Source organism: Pinus tabuliformis, chromosome 8 (assembly GCF_031772625.1).
Source record: "Pinus tabuliformis cultivar Carrire ecotype Pingquan chromosome 8, CPIR1, whole genome shotgun sequence".
NCBI lineage: Eukaryota > Viridiplantae > Streptophyta > Pinopsida > Pinales > Pinaceae > Pinus > Pinus tabuliformis.
This window is the reverse complement of record NC_142294.1, coordinates 1,270,193,443-1,270,210,663: the sequence shown is the minus strand read 5'-3', so window position 1 is coordinate 1,270,210,663 and position 17,221 is coordinate 1,270,193,443. Positions and strand designations below refer to the sequence as shown.

Sequence of the window (17,221 nt, the reverse complement as noted above, 5' to 3'; positions counted from 1 at the left end):
TATGGAAACGAGCAGGGGTTTAGCATAAGGTGTTAAGAGGTTTGGCCCTTGTCCCTATGCGCAGGCACTGTAACCAAGCGTCAAGGGCGAAAGAGCCAAATCTATCTTCTTATATGCATGTGTTGTGGGTCTAGAAGTCAGGGCTCAGAGGAGCACGGAGATGCATGTCTTATAAACCATATGGCCAGGAGCCATGTCCACAAGCACATGAAAGAGAGATCCTAGTCGTCGAATGTCGCGAACTGTTAGCGCTGACCATGTGTCCCAAAGATTACGATGGGAGGCTTGGCAAATCCCACCAGGAATGAATTGTTGAGATGACATGGCGGGTGGGGTCGGTTGTTCAACGATTGGCACGGTGAGGCGGAGGACCCCCAAAACACTTATAACGTGAAATTTGAACTTACTATGCAGCAGAGGGCCAAGCAGGACCCCAAATCAGTGCGGCAAGTGACTTGGACTCAGAGCCACGTGACATCCTGGAAGGTAGACACGTGTTACTTGAATTCGAGGGTTTTGTGGTCCCAAGTGGACTGGATCTAAGTGACACATGGCATACCTAGTGTGGGGCCATGTGGAGGGTGACATCACCCCGGGACCATGTACCCTGCGATTTATGTTGGAGTGAGGTGCAACCCCGCTGAGATTTAGTCCCCAGGGTGATGTGGCACAGTGAAGCCCACCTACACAGGAATAAGGGACCACAACCACATGATTGGTTAGAGAGGAGTTGAGGTGGTGAGTAGCCAGGTGGACTTCCACGAAACCTTGGCGGATTGTAAGCCTCGCAGAAGAGAATGGGTCGGGACGACATGGTGTGGTGGAGCCCGAACGTGCTGTAGTAGCAAATGACGATGGGATGCATGGAGGAGGTCTGCCAAGGATCTGTGTAACCCCAGAAGATCTTTCCCAGCAGTTTCAGTGGGGAATCACAATGGAATCTGTTGGGATTTTAATCTCAGTGTTATGTGGTCGTAGAGAGGGGTTAATTTATGACCCGGTATGAACGGGCCGACGGCTAAGGTAACGCTGCCATGTGGCGATGAGGTGGCTAACTCAGATAGCTTGAGGACACCACATGGCAAATCAAGACGACATGGCACTATTTGATAGGCTAATCTTCGAATGGCCATATATTTTGATCCGAGAATCGTATTGAAACAAATCTTATATTTTCATAAAGGTCTTGACAAGATGAACAAAACAACATCATCTGTTTTAAGTCTTAAGAAAGTCGAAAAAGGTTGAAAAATTTAGACCCCATTTCCATAACAAGACTTTGGAGGTTGGGTTAGCTTAATAACTGCCTCCTTCTACCCTTAGTTGGGGCTAGGGATAGTAGGGGATGTGTTACAGAAAGGCACATGCCAAAGGGTGAGCACAATGTAGAATTGGTGTTGGTTGAACAATAAGATAACATGCTATTCTAACACAATAAGACTTGGTAAAGGTCTAGAGCTCATCAAAAGCACCCAAATGCACAAATAAATTATTCCCTTTTTCAAAAGAAAATTATAATTTTTTTCATCTCTATATTGATCAAGTTTCACGTCATCCCCTAGAAATCTTCAACCACTAAAAGTCATCACCCCATACCTAAGTTACATGACACAATGAGACGAGACATGAAGGACACTAAAATACAAGTGTCTAACACATGACATGGTGACCCCAATAACAAGACACAAAGAACAGGGTTTATATATATACCTTAAAAGAAAATAACACATTACACAAATAGAAATTATAGACATAAAGATTTAAATTTTGTTAGAAATTAGAAACTATAACATTTACATGATACAAATTCGATCATGCAACTAAATACTACTTAGTACTTACTTGTCCTAAGTCAATGACGTTCAAGTTACAAACATAAGAAATTAGAACCATAAACTATAGTTTCTCATTAAGTCATTAAAATCGAAATGTATTACATAAATAATGAGTCACTATTACTACAAGTGGGAATGCCAATGAAAAATACAAAATAGGGTAGATACTAGAACCGTAAATGGAAGAATCTCATAGCTTGTGATTGTCAATAGTCCTTCTCCATGTTAGAATCATAAAAATCAGCATCACTTCCATGACTCTCTCCTCCATCCTCACCCTTCTCTTCCTCATCCATATCCAATCCAATCACTGCATATGTTGGTGTGGAGAATGAACCCTCAACTGGATCACCACCAGCAAAATTGAATGGCTCTAGCATTGGTTCATTAAGATCCAAGTTTGCTAATGCCAGCTCAACACTACTATCCAAACCCCATATCATTAGGAAACACATCCCACACCTTTGTCTTTCCCTTCAACCACTCTTCCCTCTATTTAGAAATAAGACGGAGGTTGATGTGCACATACACCATACACCATTGTCTTGCACTTGGAATCCTTTCAAAGCTACACTATAACCCTCAAATGCACTCCAAAATGCCTACGAACTTCAACCTACTAAATGAAATGAGGAAAAAAGACAGACAAGTCACCTTTTTCAAACCCACGGGCCACTTTTGACAAACATGTGTCCTAAACTTGGGACACATTTAGAGCACATGTCGAACATGAGTTTGGCACATGCCCTGAACTCGTCCTCACGAATCCATGTCTGACATGTGGAAATTGTGACACATGACCCCCTAGGTGTGTGTCATCTAACTTAGAAGACTTGTAAGATACCAAACATGAACCGGACATGTGCCAAACTCGTCCTTACAAATCCATGTCCAACATGTGGGATTCATAACACATGACCCCCTAGGCATGTGTCCTATGAATTAGAAGACTTGTAGGATACCAAACACACATCATTTTGCACACGAGAGAAATTTTCATAATGAATCCTCACACGAACGCTCCAACTTTTAAGATGCAAGATAACTTTATAGTAGACAAAACATGACAAAAGGTTCATTTTCATGTCATGTGTCCAAGGTAAATGCATATTTTTATATGTAACCTCTTGCAAGACTAAAAAGAGATAGACATTGATTTTAACTTGTATCTGAACCAAAATTTAAAGCAGCAATGACTTTGGTTTTATTGAAAGGCATCCAATTTGACCTTGCTATAGGTATGTATCTATTGTGGTATGTTTATACAAAATAAAGACAACTGGAAAATTTTGATTCTTTATGATTGGTTTCAAACTCAACCACAAATATCATTCAGCATTTTACTAGACACATGTTTGTTCTCTATAATAAAACTCAAATCTATTGTGTATCTATAATGATCATGCATTGTAATTTGTTGTACTGTGGCCCGTAGATACTTTCAACACTCCAGGTAATACATCATTGTAGGTGGACTAATATTTTAATCTCTACTACACTATATATCACTATATATATGCGAACAATGAGAGAAATTCAAAATTGGATCTAATTTCTTTATTAGAGACTTACCATCAAGCATGTATTCTGAAGCTACATATCCCAATGTCCCTACTAGATCAATATTTGTGTTACCAGCACATCCTGCACTTGTTACTGCAAGACCAAAATCTGAAAGCTGCATCCATAGCCAGTGGTTAGAGAGCGGTGACTACAATACCATCTACTTAGGAAATGTTTCACTTCGGACCAAGTGTTTTAAAGAACATAAACCAAGATGGACAAATAAATCTATTTAGAAATTTCTCAAAGTATAATTCATGATAAGCAATAATAAATTAATACAAACAGTTGCACATGTCACGAAATTGATAGAAAAGAAAAACTGAAGGCCTACATGAAAATATTTTGACAAAAAAATAACTGATGCTTAAAACAGTTCATAAAGTAAAAAAAAAATCAGTAGGAAAGCAATGGAATTCCCATCTCACAGAATCTCCCATTGAATGCAATGCACATGCCATACATTTACTAAGGCTTTTGTCAATTACATTCTAGGAAGCTTTCTTAATGCTTTACAAGAATCTTCCCAAATTAACTGATAAATATTACATAAGAAACATTCATTTCCAGGCAGATTTAATGGTATTACTATTTTTAACACTACAGTCAGTGTAAGTGGGAGATTGGAAAACCTTGCCCTCACCTTGGCATTGAAGCTTGCATCAAGAAGAATATTTGATGATTTGAAATCTCGGTGAATCACTGCAGGGTTGCAGTGCTCATGCAAGTGTTCTAGACCCTGTAAAAGAAAGAAAACCATGGTAAGCTTGAGCTCCTAGGTTGATAGAGGACCAAGTGAAAAAGTGATTTCAATTGGTAAAATCTAGTAGTAGGGAATCAAATTATCTGTGTTAGAACTACCTTGTTGAATCAAGGGTTATCTTCATCCACAAAAACCATGTAAGTGTAGATCCGTGAGATGGTCCTGACAAGCAATCCAGCACAGTTTCTTAACAAAGCATAGCTGTGAAAGGCTGCTTACTCATGGCCTACTAGTTTATCCATGACGAATGGTAGTATCAAGTTTGTTTGAACAAATAAAAGGCTTCAAAACATAGGCAATATTGAACTTGCCCAGTGGTTGGAGAAAGCTACCATGTAATTGGTCTTCCAACGAGCCATTCTGCATCAAATCATATGCTAAAAACCGTGTATTTTCATGAGTACAGAACCCAAGAAAAGAAACAAGGTTTGGATGTTGGATTTTGCTCATTATCTCCACTTCATTCTTCAACCAATGACAATACCAACAGATGAAATCAGCAAAGCTTCTTCTAAGTTCTAAAATTATAGGGAGAATAAAAAGAACAATGCAATATGTTAAATTCAGTGCATCACCAAATCCATAAAAGAAAAGACACTCGAAAGGGCAACTTTAGGGCACCCCCCCCAGAAAATGCCTTCACTAATATCTTCTTAAGTTTGAAGAAGCAGCCAGCTTCCAAAATAATGCCTGTAACGTTTTTATTACCTACCTGAAATTCATGCTCAGCCTGTCTACTACCCTCATCTAGCTTCTTCACAGCATCAAAGGAATCATCATCAAACATTGCCTTGTATACACACCCAAATCCACCCTCTCCAAGTATGTTATTGCTGCTGAAGTTAATTGTAGCTGTTAGCAGCTTAGAATATTCAATTGCAGTTGCACATCCCTTTTTCTTAGAAACACAGGAGTTCAAATGACTCAGGAGAGGCATGAGTGGAATACCCCTATAGGCATCTGTGAAAATTCAAATTACAGGCAACTTAGTGAGCTAACCCTAGATCAAAATAGTCGTAATGTAACTAATCGAACTCTCATGTAAACAGAGGTCATCCGCACCCATGGCTTTTTATAATTTGTTAGAATCCAAAATTTTGATTTTATCAGATGATTCAGATCATGAAATCAAGTCTGATGTTTATTATGTTAACCCCCACGAAAAATAATAGTTTGACAGAGGAGAAGAATTTCTATAGTCATGGAAACCATTCCACGACACTGGCAGTAATGCATAATAGTTAATATGTATACATACATCCAAAAGATATCCACACAGATTCAACAGGGGAAGTCATCGAATCTCAGCCCCGAATCCAATCAAACAATATCTCCATAGGAAGCACCACTCTCTTGTGGCTGCCCTGTTGGTGTACACATCAAGAGAGGGTTTGGTTTCACACAGTGAAAGGGATAAAATATGACATAGTGGTGATACCAACCTGAGGCGTCTGGATCTAAATTTCGCTTGAATGCATGAGGTTGAGGTGAAGAAGGAGCAGAGTTGTAAGTCTTTCTATACAACCAAGTACAAACTGAAGAAATCATGATACATCCAACAAATATTGGCAGTATGATAATTGCCAATAGCAGTCCTTTGTTGATGTGATGAGATTCTTTGTCTATCTGCATTGGAGAACCTGTGTCTGAACACACAACCCATTTTGCAATCGTCAAAAGAACAAAGCGCAATGACTTCTCAGAACTTGTAGAAAGATGCAAACAAGCAATTCAAATTGAGAGATTTCAATTTCTGAAGAAATCCTACACAGGCTGTATTTTTTAGCATAAATATACTCTTCAAAAATTTAATGAAAAGGCTGGCGTTGAAGCTCTTACCGGTTGAATTTTCTGGTTTAGTTGATGCATTTCTTTTTTCCAGGGGATCATCAAGTAGGGAAGTCGATGACAGTGCGAAATGCAAAGAAACTGGCGCAGAGGTAGGCACCAGTAAAGAACGTCCCTTTGCAGTCTCGAGTTTGTTAAAAAGAGAGAGACTCAGAATCAAAATATGCAGTAAAACTGAATGCCCCATCTTGAAAATGAGTTCTACTTGAAAGTCAGTCAGGCTGTGGCAGAAAGCTCAGGAGATATTCAAAGAGGTAGATATCTGCATTTTCTCAAGGAAGGTTCAAACCCAAAAATGCATAGCACTGCTCTCAAATTTGTAAAATTGGTAACAAGAATACACGGGGTAGATCAAATCCCATTTACATTGGATTTCTTTGAACACTTCAAGCGAGAATGTAAACAGATCTGAACAGAGAGTTGATCTTCACTGATCACAACAAGATTTGCAGCACCAAATGCCCAGCAGTCCTCCACAAGTGAAGTTCAGGCCTCCAAATGAGTGTGCGCTTCAAAAAATAATAAAACTAGTTACCATCTGAACTTGCCCACTGCAAAACACATGAAACATCCCCCCTCATGAAGTTGTAGTGAATCATGTCAGCACTAAGAGACACAAAAAACATGGAAAAGAAAAATAAATTAAACTCATAGACGAGTTAGTTGAAGAGCTGTACATGCAAACTAGTCGTTCAGCGCTTATCCGTGAGCCCACACATATCACACAATACAAAACACTCATAGTGCACAGGAACAGCACACTACAACTCAAGAAATGGTCCCATGGCCACGGACCTACAATTGACCACCACTGTCAGCTGCAAAACGAATGGCTCGCTGGCGGTGCGTCCGTCCCGCTTCCTCATTAACCGTTCAGTTTTGGATCAATGTTGGATCAACGATCACACTTCATTCAATCGTCTAACACCACAAATCCACGGTCAACAATAGGACACGTCGGCGGCTGGGGCAATTCATTTCAAAGGGAAACGCCTTACGGCGTAAAAATATTTCACTGTTGTGGTTTAATAGTTAAGCGAGAGATTTGATTTTTATAAGTCTATTAGTTAAGTGGGAGATTTGGTTTTTATAAGTCTAATATTTCATCTGTATAAGTGGAGTGTCCAATTTTCTATAAGAAATACAACCATGAATGTTTAATAAAAATATTATTTATTATTTAATTTTTTAATTAAATTAAAAAATATTATTTAAAATTTCTAGACTTATCTACCGAGATGGTGGTCCCACGGCCCCATTTTTAGTCAGGCAAATGAAGACTAGCCAGGAAGTTTGGTTGTAGTTTTGAAATATTATAATTTTTAAATTAATATTTTATTTATTTAAAATTTACATTTTCAATTAAAATTTTAAAAAAATTACTTAACATTTATAAGTTTAGAATTTTGATATAATTTTGAATTGTTCTCATTTTTAAATAAATATTCTATATGTTTAAAATTTATAACTAATAAATATGATTATTAAAAAATAATTAAACTTGTAAATTTTAATTTAAGATTAATAAATATATAAAATTCAAAAAATTAATAATTATTAAAACATTAAATATAAATATGCAATATAAGGCTCCAAGCAATCTGACTGAGCTCTGCAACCCTCGGCCCTGCAACCGCATCCTCCGCAAGTTGCAGACAGCGAGCCCCTGCCCTTTGCTGGCCCGGCTCCTGCGAACCCGTCCGCTGGTGAGCCTCCTGCTTGCTGCGGTCTGCCTTTCATGGATCGTTCAGCAGACTGACAGATCCGCTCTCAGAGATTGTGGCCATGGAGGGGCTGGGCACCCCTCAGGCGCCTCTTCCGCCTCCTCCGCCGACCTCACCTTCTGAGGCTTTTAACAGGCTTTTGGCAGGACTGCCAAAGAAGAAAAACATTGAAGCTGCGAAGTTTGTCAAGAGATTGGACGATATTTCGGTGATCTCCCTCCCTCCAGAAACCCCGATCCAAATTGCCCTGTCACTGACTGAAAGGGCTCTCATCGGCCAGTTCACCGAGCTATGGCCGTCTCCAAAAATCATAGAAAGCTGGGTTAATAGAAATTGGGCACCTCTGAACAAAGAAAGCGTCACCTCTTACTTTATGGGGAGAGGTTATTTCCTCTTCAAATTCACATCAAAAGAAGATAAATACCTGATCTTCCAAAATGGCCCCTACTTCATGGGTCCTCAGGGACTATATCTGAACAAATGGACCCCGGACTTCGATCCGGCAGTAGATGTGCCCAAAGCAGTCCCGGTGTGGGTCAGGCTCCCAAATCTCCCAGTGCACTGCTGGAACTGGGATTCGCTGAAACACATTGGAAACGCCCTGGGAAAATTCATAGATCGTGCGAACAACAAGGATCAATACGACTGTGCCAGGATCTGTGTAGAAGTAGATCTGGAGGTGGGACTACCAGAGGCCATCACAATAAAGGTCGGAAGTTGGACGCACATGCAGAAACTGGACTATGAGCAGCTGCCCTTCAAATGTCGGAAATGTCATGTTATGGACATTTCGTCAGAGGCTGAGCAAGGAAAAGAGGATGGATGGAATCAAGTCAAGCGATCCAAAAATTACCCCAAGAATCAGAAGCAAGGAGGCCCTAATGGCAAAGGAACCCAGCAGACCACTGCTCAGCAGATCCCCACCAAATCCAATCCTGAAAACAAGTTTGATCCCCTGAGTTCGCATCCAGAGAGCACACAAGAGGGCGAAGTTCAAAAGGAGGCAGAAGCAACACAGGAGACCGAGGCTCAACCCACAAGCAAAGGTACTCCCTCAGCCTCCCTCAAAGGAACAAGTGTTGAAGATCCAAAAGGCATGACCATAGAAGATGAAGAAGAAGGGCAGGAAATGGAAGAATCAGAAGAGGAAGGAGAAATAGGAGAGTCCCATACCTCGGTAAGAAGATCAACAAGAGGCCGGAAAACCGATAGGGAAAAAAGGGAGCAGGAGACTTACAAAGAGAAACTTCAGGGCAGTCAACCAACCTTGGAGAAAATGCTAGCCTCAAAGCCTAAGATATTGAAAAATCTACCCCAAGGCTCCAAGGGAGCCCACCAGAAGCATAAATAATGAAGGTCATCTCCTGGAATTGCAGAGGTATGGGGAGCAAAGCTAAAGAAGAAGCCATCAGAAGTCTAATCAGGACAGAAACCCCAGATCTACTTCTCGTCCAGGAGACAAAGCTGGAAGACATAGTCTTCCTTCAAACAAGCAAGAAACTTTGGAATAAAAGCGAAGCAAGAGCAATCTCCGCCCGGGGTGCCTCAGGAGGGATAGGCACTCTTTGGAATGCCAATAAATTTACAGTCCTATTCGAGGCCAGGAATATCCATTGGTTGCTGCTGAAAATGCAGAACCTGGACACTAAGGAAACGTTCTGTCTATTCAATGTTTACTCTCCAGTCAACGTTGGGAAAAAAAAGATTGTTGGGACTCTATAAGACATCAAGCAGATTTGACAAACCTAGAAAATATAATAATTGCTGGCGACCTCAACCTCACCCTGCACCCATCAGAAAAAAGGGGAGGCAGCATAGTTAGAGATCCGGCTAGAGAATGGGTGGAGGACATAGTGCAAGACTGGGATTTGCTGGACATCAAACCCTCTTCAGGTAAGTACTCTTGGTCTAATAAAAGAGTGGGACCTGGACACATTGCTGCCAGGCTAGATAGGTTTATCATTCAAAGTTCCTATCTGCTGCTAGGATTAGAGCCCAGAATGCATATTCTTGCCAACAGCATCTCTGATCATAAGCCCATAAAGCTAGATCTCTTAGCTCATCATGATCTGGGCCCTATCCCATTTAGATTCAACCCTCTTTGGGTAAAGGAGCCCGATTTCATGCAAACTGTCAAGGAATGTTGGAACCAACCAGTTAAAGGATCGCCATTCTATATTTGGGAGGAAAAGCTCAGAAGGGTGAAAGGAGCTCTAAAAAGATGGGCCAAAACGTTGTCCAATCCGGCCACAATAAGGAAAACCATTAAAGCTGCTCTTGTTTCTCATCAAAATGGTATGGAAAACGCAATGCCCACAAAGGATTTATTAGAACAAGAAACCCAGTTACAACAGCGATACCACAAAGCCTGCTTAGCTGAAGAAGAGTATTGGAGATTGAAATCCCGGAACCTCTGGCTTAAAGCAGGGGATAGGAACACTGCTTATTTTCACAAACAAGCCCAGGCAAGGAAATGTTTCAACACCATCTCAGAGATTAAAGAAGAGGGAGATATCCATAAGGATTTTGATCACATAAAGAGAGCAGCGTTTACCCATTTCCAGAACTTATATAGTGAAGACAAGGATCCAAGCCACTATCCTGATCTGTTAGAAAATATACCCTCTGTAATTTCTCAGCGAAGTAATGAATCTCTTGAGGCCAAAGTCACTAAAGATGAGGTGAAAAAGGCTCTCTTCGATATGGACCCGGATAAGTCCCTTGGGCCGACGGTTTCTCTGCTAGATTCCTCCAAGCTTGCTGGCCGATTATTGAAAAAGATCTACTCAAAATGGTACAAAAATCCCAAAATATTCAGAAAATCGGAGGCAGTACTAATTCTGCGTTTTTAGCACTCATACCCAAGGAAAAAGGTGCCAATAACTTTAGGAGATTTCGGCCGATTTCTCTATGTAATACAGGGTACAAATTAATCACCAAAGTAATTGCAAACATATTGAAGTTTATTCTCCCCAAAATAATTCCAGAGAATCAAGGAGGCTTCATCCATGGTAGGCAGATCGTGGACAACTTTTTACTGGTACAAGAGGCAATTCACTCAAGTCTCCTTCGAAAAGAGCAAGGTATGGTGATTAAACTTGATTTAGCAAATGCTTTTGATCGAGTAAATCATAGCTTTCTTTTAAATGTTATGTGTAAGTTTGGCTTTGGAGCAAATTTCATTAATTGGATCCGGGCATGCATCTCGGAGCCATGGATTGCTCCTCTTGTTAATGGAAGAGCCACAGACTTTTTTAAAGCCTCGAGAGGACTCAGGCAGGGGTGTCCTCTATCCCCCCTGCTCTTTGTCATCCAAGCCTCAGCCCTTAGCTTCCTGCTAGACAAAAAGTTGCATGAACAAGAAATCAATGGACTGTGTATTGCAAGAGGGACCAAAAATATTAACCATGCCTTGTTTGCGGATGACACTTTGTTGTTGGGTCCTGCCTCTATTCCCTCTGCCACAAAGTTCAAAGAGGTCCTGGATGAGTTTAGTGAAGCTTCAGGCAGTGTTGTTAACAAGAGCAAATGCCATATTTTCAGTTGGAATACTACGCCTAGACTGCTATCTGCCATCTCCAGATGTTTGGGCTTTGAAGCTTCCACCTCCTGGTCTTCTTTTAAATACCTGGGCCTCCCAATATCTCACAAGAGACCTACTAGCAAAGAATGGCTCCCACAGTTAGAAAAATTCAAGGCAAAGATCCAAGCCTGGGGATATTCCTGGCTGAATACTGCAGGCAAAACAGTCTTAATTAAATATGTTCTCAACAGCTTGCCTCTATTTCAATTCGCTAGGCTCCTCGCTCTGGCATCCATTCTAAACAAAATGGAGGAATACATAAGGAGGTTCTTCTGGAAGGGAGGGAAACAAAATGAAAAAAAGATCCCTCTTATCAGCTGGGATATCATCTCCAAGCCGTTGTGGGAAGGTGGCCTAAACTTCAAAAATCTTCGTCAACAGAACGTGGCAATGGCTGCAAAAATCATTTGGAGGATCATTGCGCCCAACCCTGGCTGGGCCCAAAAGGTGCTCTGGAAAAAATATTTCAGAGGTCCAAGATCCAGATGCTTAGAAAATGTGATTCATCTACCAAACTCGGCATTCCTCAAAATTTATGACAGAGTTGCATCTCTCATCACTGCCCACTCTTATTGGATACCAGGCAACGGGAAAAAAATCAATATCTAGTCAGACAGAATCATGAACAAGGAGCCAATAGAAGTCAGAGCCTCCATTAATTCGCTGCGTTGCTGGATGGACAGAGAAGGACTGCAAACATTGTGGGATATCTCATGCTGGAACGATTCGATATGGGCAGGCTGGAAACGTTTAAAGGTGTCGGATAACCTGAACACCGAGTGGATCACGCTGCTCGACTCCCTCCACGGATTGGCGCCCACGCATTCGAGGAAAAGAGATGAGATGGGCTGGGGGCCGAAAGCCAGAGGATACGCAGTCTCACTGGGGTATGCTAAATTGATTGAGAGACCATACGTTCCTCCGGATCCAGCTCCTTGGCAAGGTGTCTAGCATCTGTCCTCATGGCCCAAGGTTGATTTCTTTGCCTGGGTTTACTGTCACGGCAAAATCTTAACTTATGATAACTTGCAAAAGAAAGGATTCCACGGCCCATCCATCTGTTCATTGTGCAATGAAAACGCTGAGACAGCAGTTCACCTAATTCTAGAATGCAGCTTCTCCAGGCAGATCTGGTCCTTCTTTACTCATGATCTGGATCCTAACTTCACTATCCCTTGCTCCACTTCTGAACTTTTCTCTGAATGGACAAACAGATTTCCAGGTTCTCCTCCTAAAAATCTGATTATTAAAGCAGCATGGGCTGTCCTCCCAAAGATCATCTATTGGCAGTTATGGATAGAGCGTAACAGAAGAATTTTTAGAAATACAAAACAGAGCCACAAAGTCTTAGAAGCCAAGATTAAATGTCACATAAAGGAGTTCCTGACTGATATAAAAGACGACTCCAACCTCAGCCAACGGGACATAGCATGGGGACCAACACTAGAACTTCAATTTCATCCAGCAGTCAAAAAAGCCCCCACTATCAAAGAATGGCAAATAAGGAAACCTGAGAATGGCTTTCAAGATTGGCTTAAATCGTAAGCAAGGCACTTCCTTTTCTTTGATGGAGCAGCAAAGGGAAATCCGGGCAAAGCTGGTGCAGGAGGTGTTGTTCTAAATCAAACTGGGGAAAAAATTCACTCCTACGCTTGGGGACTAGGTTACACTACCAGCATTCAAGCTGAGGCCTTGGCCCTCTTCCAAGGACTCAAGACCCTTAAAGATCTGGACATAAATGAAGCAATTGTTATAGGCGACTCTCAAGTCATTATAAACGCAATGGTTTCCAATACTCCAATATCGGACCTCAATCTAGCAAGGCTAATTACTAGGATCAAAGTTATGGAAAACAATTTTCATAACTTGAAGTACTACCACGTGTTGAGAACTCATAACAAAAAGGCGGACATCGAAGCCAATAAAGCTGCCCTTCTCTCTGCCGGAGTCAAGCTAAAAGAGGAAGAAGAATCATGGGAACCCATTCCATAAATAGATTGCTGCCATGTTCTACTGTCTGTTATTAAACAAATTTGTTTGTATCTTCAAGTGGGGGGGAATATCTGAAATCAACTTAGTGGGTGTCTATCCAAGGAAGAAACCTGGAAGCTTCAGCTGCATCCTTAGCAGAGAAATGCATCAGGACAACGAAGCTCATAATGTAATCAGATAATTTAAAAATAACATTATATTATTTAAAATTAACAAATATATGAAATATATAAAACCCAAAAAAATATAATAAACAAAATAATCTAAAAATAGAAAGTAAATATTTAAGAATAATAAGAAATAATAATTTAATATAGTCTAAAAATAATAAAGGTATGAAATTAAAAATATAATATATATTTTTTTAATGAAAGGGTGATTAATTTGTATTAAAAAGAAGTGGTAATAAGGTTAGAATTTTTTATATTTTTTCAATATTTTTACATTTTTAAGGTCAAAATCCTTGTCCTAAGGATAAACTACAATAGATGGTTTGAAACATAGACTTCAAAACAACGATGTGATTATTCTGAAATTTATTTGATAATGATATAGATCACAGAAGTCTGAAATCAAAAAAATTTAAAACCTTCAATATTATAGTACATCCATAACAGGGGATTCACTATTTAAGTACATCTATAATAAGTTTTTCATCCTTTATGAGTTCTGTTAACTACAATTTTATATTGAAATGTACCATAAATTTTAAAAAAATCTCTTAAAAACACAGCATATTTTCAAAATATCTTTCAAAATTTTAAAATTTAATATGTACCAAATATCCTAACTTCTAATGATGTGCCTAAGTTTTCCTCCGTGGAGCTAAGTTTTCCTCCGTGGAGCTATGTGCTTCGTCTCCACACATATATATAATTAACTAATATTAAAAGAAAAAGCTAAAGAAAAACTTCTAATAATAAACGATCTTTAATATCTTAAAGATAGTTGTCAAAGAGAAAAGAAGAGAAGGTAACTAAAAGGGTAAAATGTTAAGTTAGTTTGGAGATTAATTTTTTTGTTTACTAATTTAGGAGATTAGAAGAGAGAGTATGGTGACTGAATCATATTAGAATGGTGAAAAGGGAAAAAATTAATTGCAATTATAGTATTGAGGAATGGTAAATGGAGAGTGGAAAAAAATTAAAAAACAAGATCACAATATTTTATTAAATCAGATTTGTTACACATTGAATATATGATAAATTTTATTATATAGGAGTGATATTGATAGACTAGATAAGCACTACAACGTGGATGATAAAGATCATATGAGCAACTACAACTCACTTTTACATCTCAAAGGAATAAATTCTAGAATACAACCTTGAAACTTACACAATCTAGAATATTCATCTCCGATATCTCTAGAATACGACCTTGAAACTCACATAATCTAGAATATTCATCTCTAATATCTCTAAGTTTCCCACTTAAAGGAGAAATGAATTATTTATCACACCTAACTTCTCTTCCTTTGTAGCACATGATCCTCCTAATCATCAATGTCCATGTCTCGTTCAACATGGAATTTTCACTAAGTTCCCCACTTAATGGAGAAATGAATTATTTATCACACCTAGCTTCTCTTCCTTTGTAGCACATGATCCTCCTAATAATCAATATCCATGTCTGATTCAACCTGAAATTTTCAACCATTATCAAAGAATATGTTGATGTCTATAAAAAAGAACAACCATCCATCAAAATGCATGGGTTCCTAACATCTGCAACCACAAGTCTAATAGGATTTCATTCGCATACATGGATCATTCAACTAGTCTTCCATCACATGTCTTCATTCTTGTACTTGTCCATGTACCCTATATCTTGAGTTCCCTCCACACCATCATCATTCCATGTTTTCTTGAATTACATGTAACCATGCTTTGGGTTTTCTCAATGAACCCTGAACCATGCTATAGAAATTAACAGAAATTTGTTGCTACTAATGAAATAGAACTAAAATCAAGAGATTACAAATTTCCTCTATTATTCTAAGGAATGGAAATCATAATTTAGAAACACATGCAATGACATGCAACCATTAAAACCATGAGAACACAATAATTTATAGGGGAACCTAACTGGGAAAAACCCCTTTGTCTTTTTTCATTACTCAGATGAAAATGAGAAACTATTACAATGTCTTGCTTTGAATCTAAAGCACAACCTACATTGTAAACATGTTCTCTTGTTCATTGTCCTGCTCTGGCCAACACTAATCCAATTCAAGGCCCCAACTTGCTCCTATTTCTTTGCACAATCCTTAAGGAAATTAGCTCCTTAAATATAGGAATTTTCCCTTATTTTCTTATGTAATTCCCAAGGAATGATTCATCTACTTAACTGCCAAGCCTGTACACTCAACTAGTATATAATTGACAATTACAATGTGTGTTTTCCTCCACTCCAGCTAGGAAATTTGAATTCCATGCATGGCTAGGCTATTTTTAGATGATTGACTAGTTTAACTAAGAGATCATCAAGTTAAAAATAGTTCTACTACTCAATTAACCTTCAACTGGCTCAACTAGGTACTTGAGCTCGATTAACTGAGTCAAACTAAAAATAATTGAACTAGATTACTAAATTTTAGGAATCATCACATGCACAACTCTACTTTTAGCCTATAACTCGAATTTGCTGAGTAAATTAGTAGAAAATGACCATGTCACACAAGTTAACTGCCATCCAAGTCATGCTGCTGATGTGGAAAATCAAATTACTAAATTCAACTAAGGCATGAGTCAAATTTAGCATTTCTTTCTACACTTTCTAACACTCCCTCTTAGCAAGAAAGGGATTTTGCACCACTCCTATCATGCACCTGTGGAATTCGAATTTGCCTCTTGACAATTCCTTTGTCAAGATATTTGCATCATGCTCCTCATTTGGAATGTATTGTAGCACCATAATTATCCTCTTCACATAATCTCGCAAGTGATGGTACCTGACATCAATGTGCTTGGAACTATCATGAAATATTGGATTCTCAAAGAGTTTGTTACAACTCTGATTATCACAATAAATCACCGTCGGATCCATCTCCTGACTGAAAAGACCCTCAAGTATTTTCTTCATCCATGTGGCCCCACATGTTTCTTGACTTATAGCCATGTATTGAACCTCTTCTGAGCTAAGTGCCACATGTAGAAATTTCTACAAATCTTGCTCTGGTACCGTGTAGAAATTAATGTGTAGATTCAATACTACTCATGAAATTTACTAAATCACAAGACTTGAAGCTATTCTACTCATATGCGAAAGTTAATTCACCATCTAAAACAAGAATCATAGGCATGCAAAAGGAAACATCACACATGCACATAGATTTATCTAGGGGAAAGCAACTGCTCAAAACCCCTTACTATCTATATTGCATTAATCAGAGAATAGAGAAGAAATACAGTGCTTGATCAAGCCTAAGCACACCCTGCAAGTGTATATTCTATCCCTCTACCTAACTAACTAAACTTGGCCCAACACTTAGTCAATTTCAAGCCTTCCCAATATACTATTTCCTTATGTTGTTCCTCTGGGAATTAGGCCCCTATTAATTAGGAATTTCCCACTCTGGAATTGTGTAAGTGCATTAGGTCCTTCCTCTGACTGCATGCACCATTTGTACACTTCGGAATAGTCTACAGCTAATAGTAAATTGCCTTGAAATCTCCATCTCAACTGGGTAACTCGAATTCTCTGCGTGCATGAGCTAATTTAAGTTGATTGATTAGTTATCTAGATGATCACTATGTGTGGTTGAAGTTCCACTTCCACAACTTGACCTTCCACTAGTCCCTCCAACAATTAGAACTAGTTTAACTAACCATAACTCAATTCAACTTAATTAAATTGCTACAACTGAAATTAACTCAACCTAGGCTCCTAAAATTTAGGAACCCATTGCACA

The 17,221-nt window shown here is 39.1% G+C and overlaps 1 protein-coding gene and 1 pseudogene across 2 annotated transcripts in view; both read right to left on the bottom strand.

Annotated features, from left to right (window-relative positions):
• Positions 1–4,140, bottom strand: part of LOC149240011 (glyceraldehyde-3-phosphate dehydrogenase, cytosolic-like) — a 156,513-nt pseudogene extending 152,373 nt beyond the window's left edge. Inside the window, exons 1-2 of the transcript XR_016246477.1 lie at positions 4,042–4,140; positions 3,408–3,513 (exon numbers count right to left, since the gene is read on the bottom strand). The product of XR_016246477.1 is annotated as a glyceraldehyde-3-phosphate dehydrogenase, cytosolic-like (transcript). The remainder of the gene's footprint in view (positions 1–3,407; positions 3,514–4,041) is intronic.
• Positions 4,141–4,395: 255 nt separating this feature from the next.
• LOC149240010 (putative receptor-like protein kinase At1g80640) lies at positions 4,396–6,507 on the bottom strand. The gene is made up of 4 exons (XM_089370032.1): positions 6,001–6,507; positions 5,604–5,807; positions 4,874–5,121; positions 4,396–4,626 (listed from the first exon to the last, which is right to left on the bottom strand). Exons 1-4 carry the CDS (start codon positions 6,194–6,196, stop codon positions 4,396–4,398), a joined length of 879 nt encoding a protein of 292 aa, XP_089226158.1. The 5' UTR covers positions 6,197–6,507.
• Between the last annotated feature and the right edge of the window lie 10,714 nt (positions 6,508–17,221).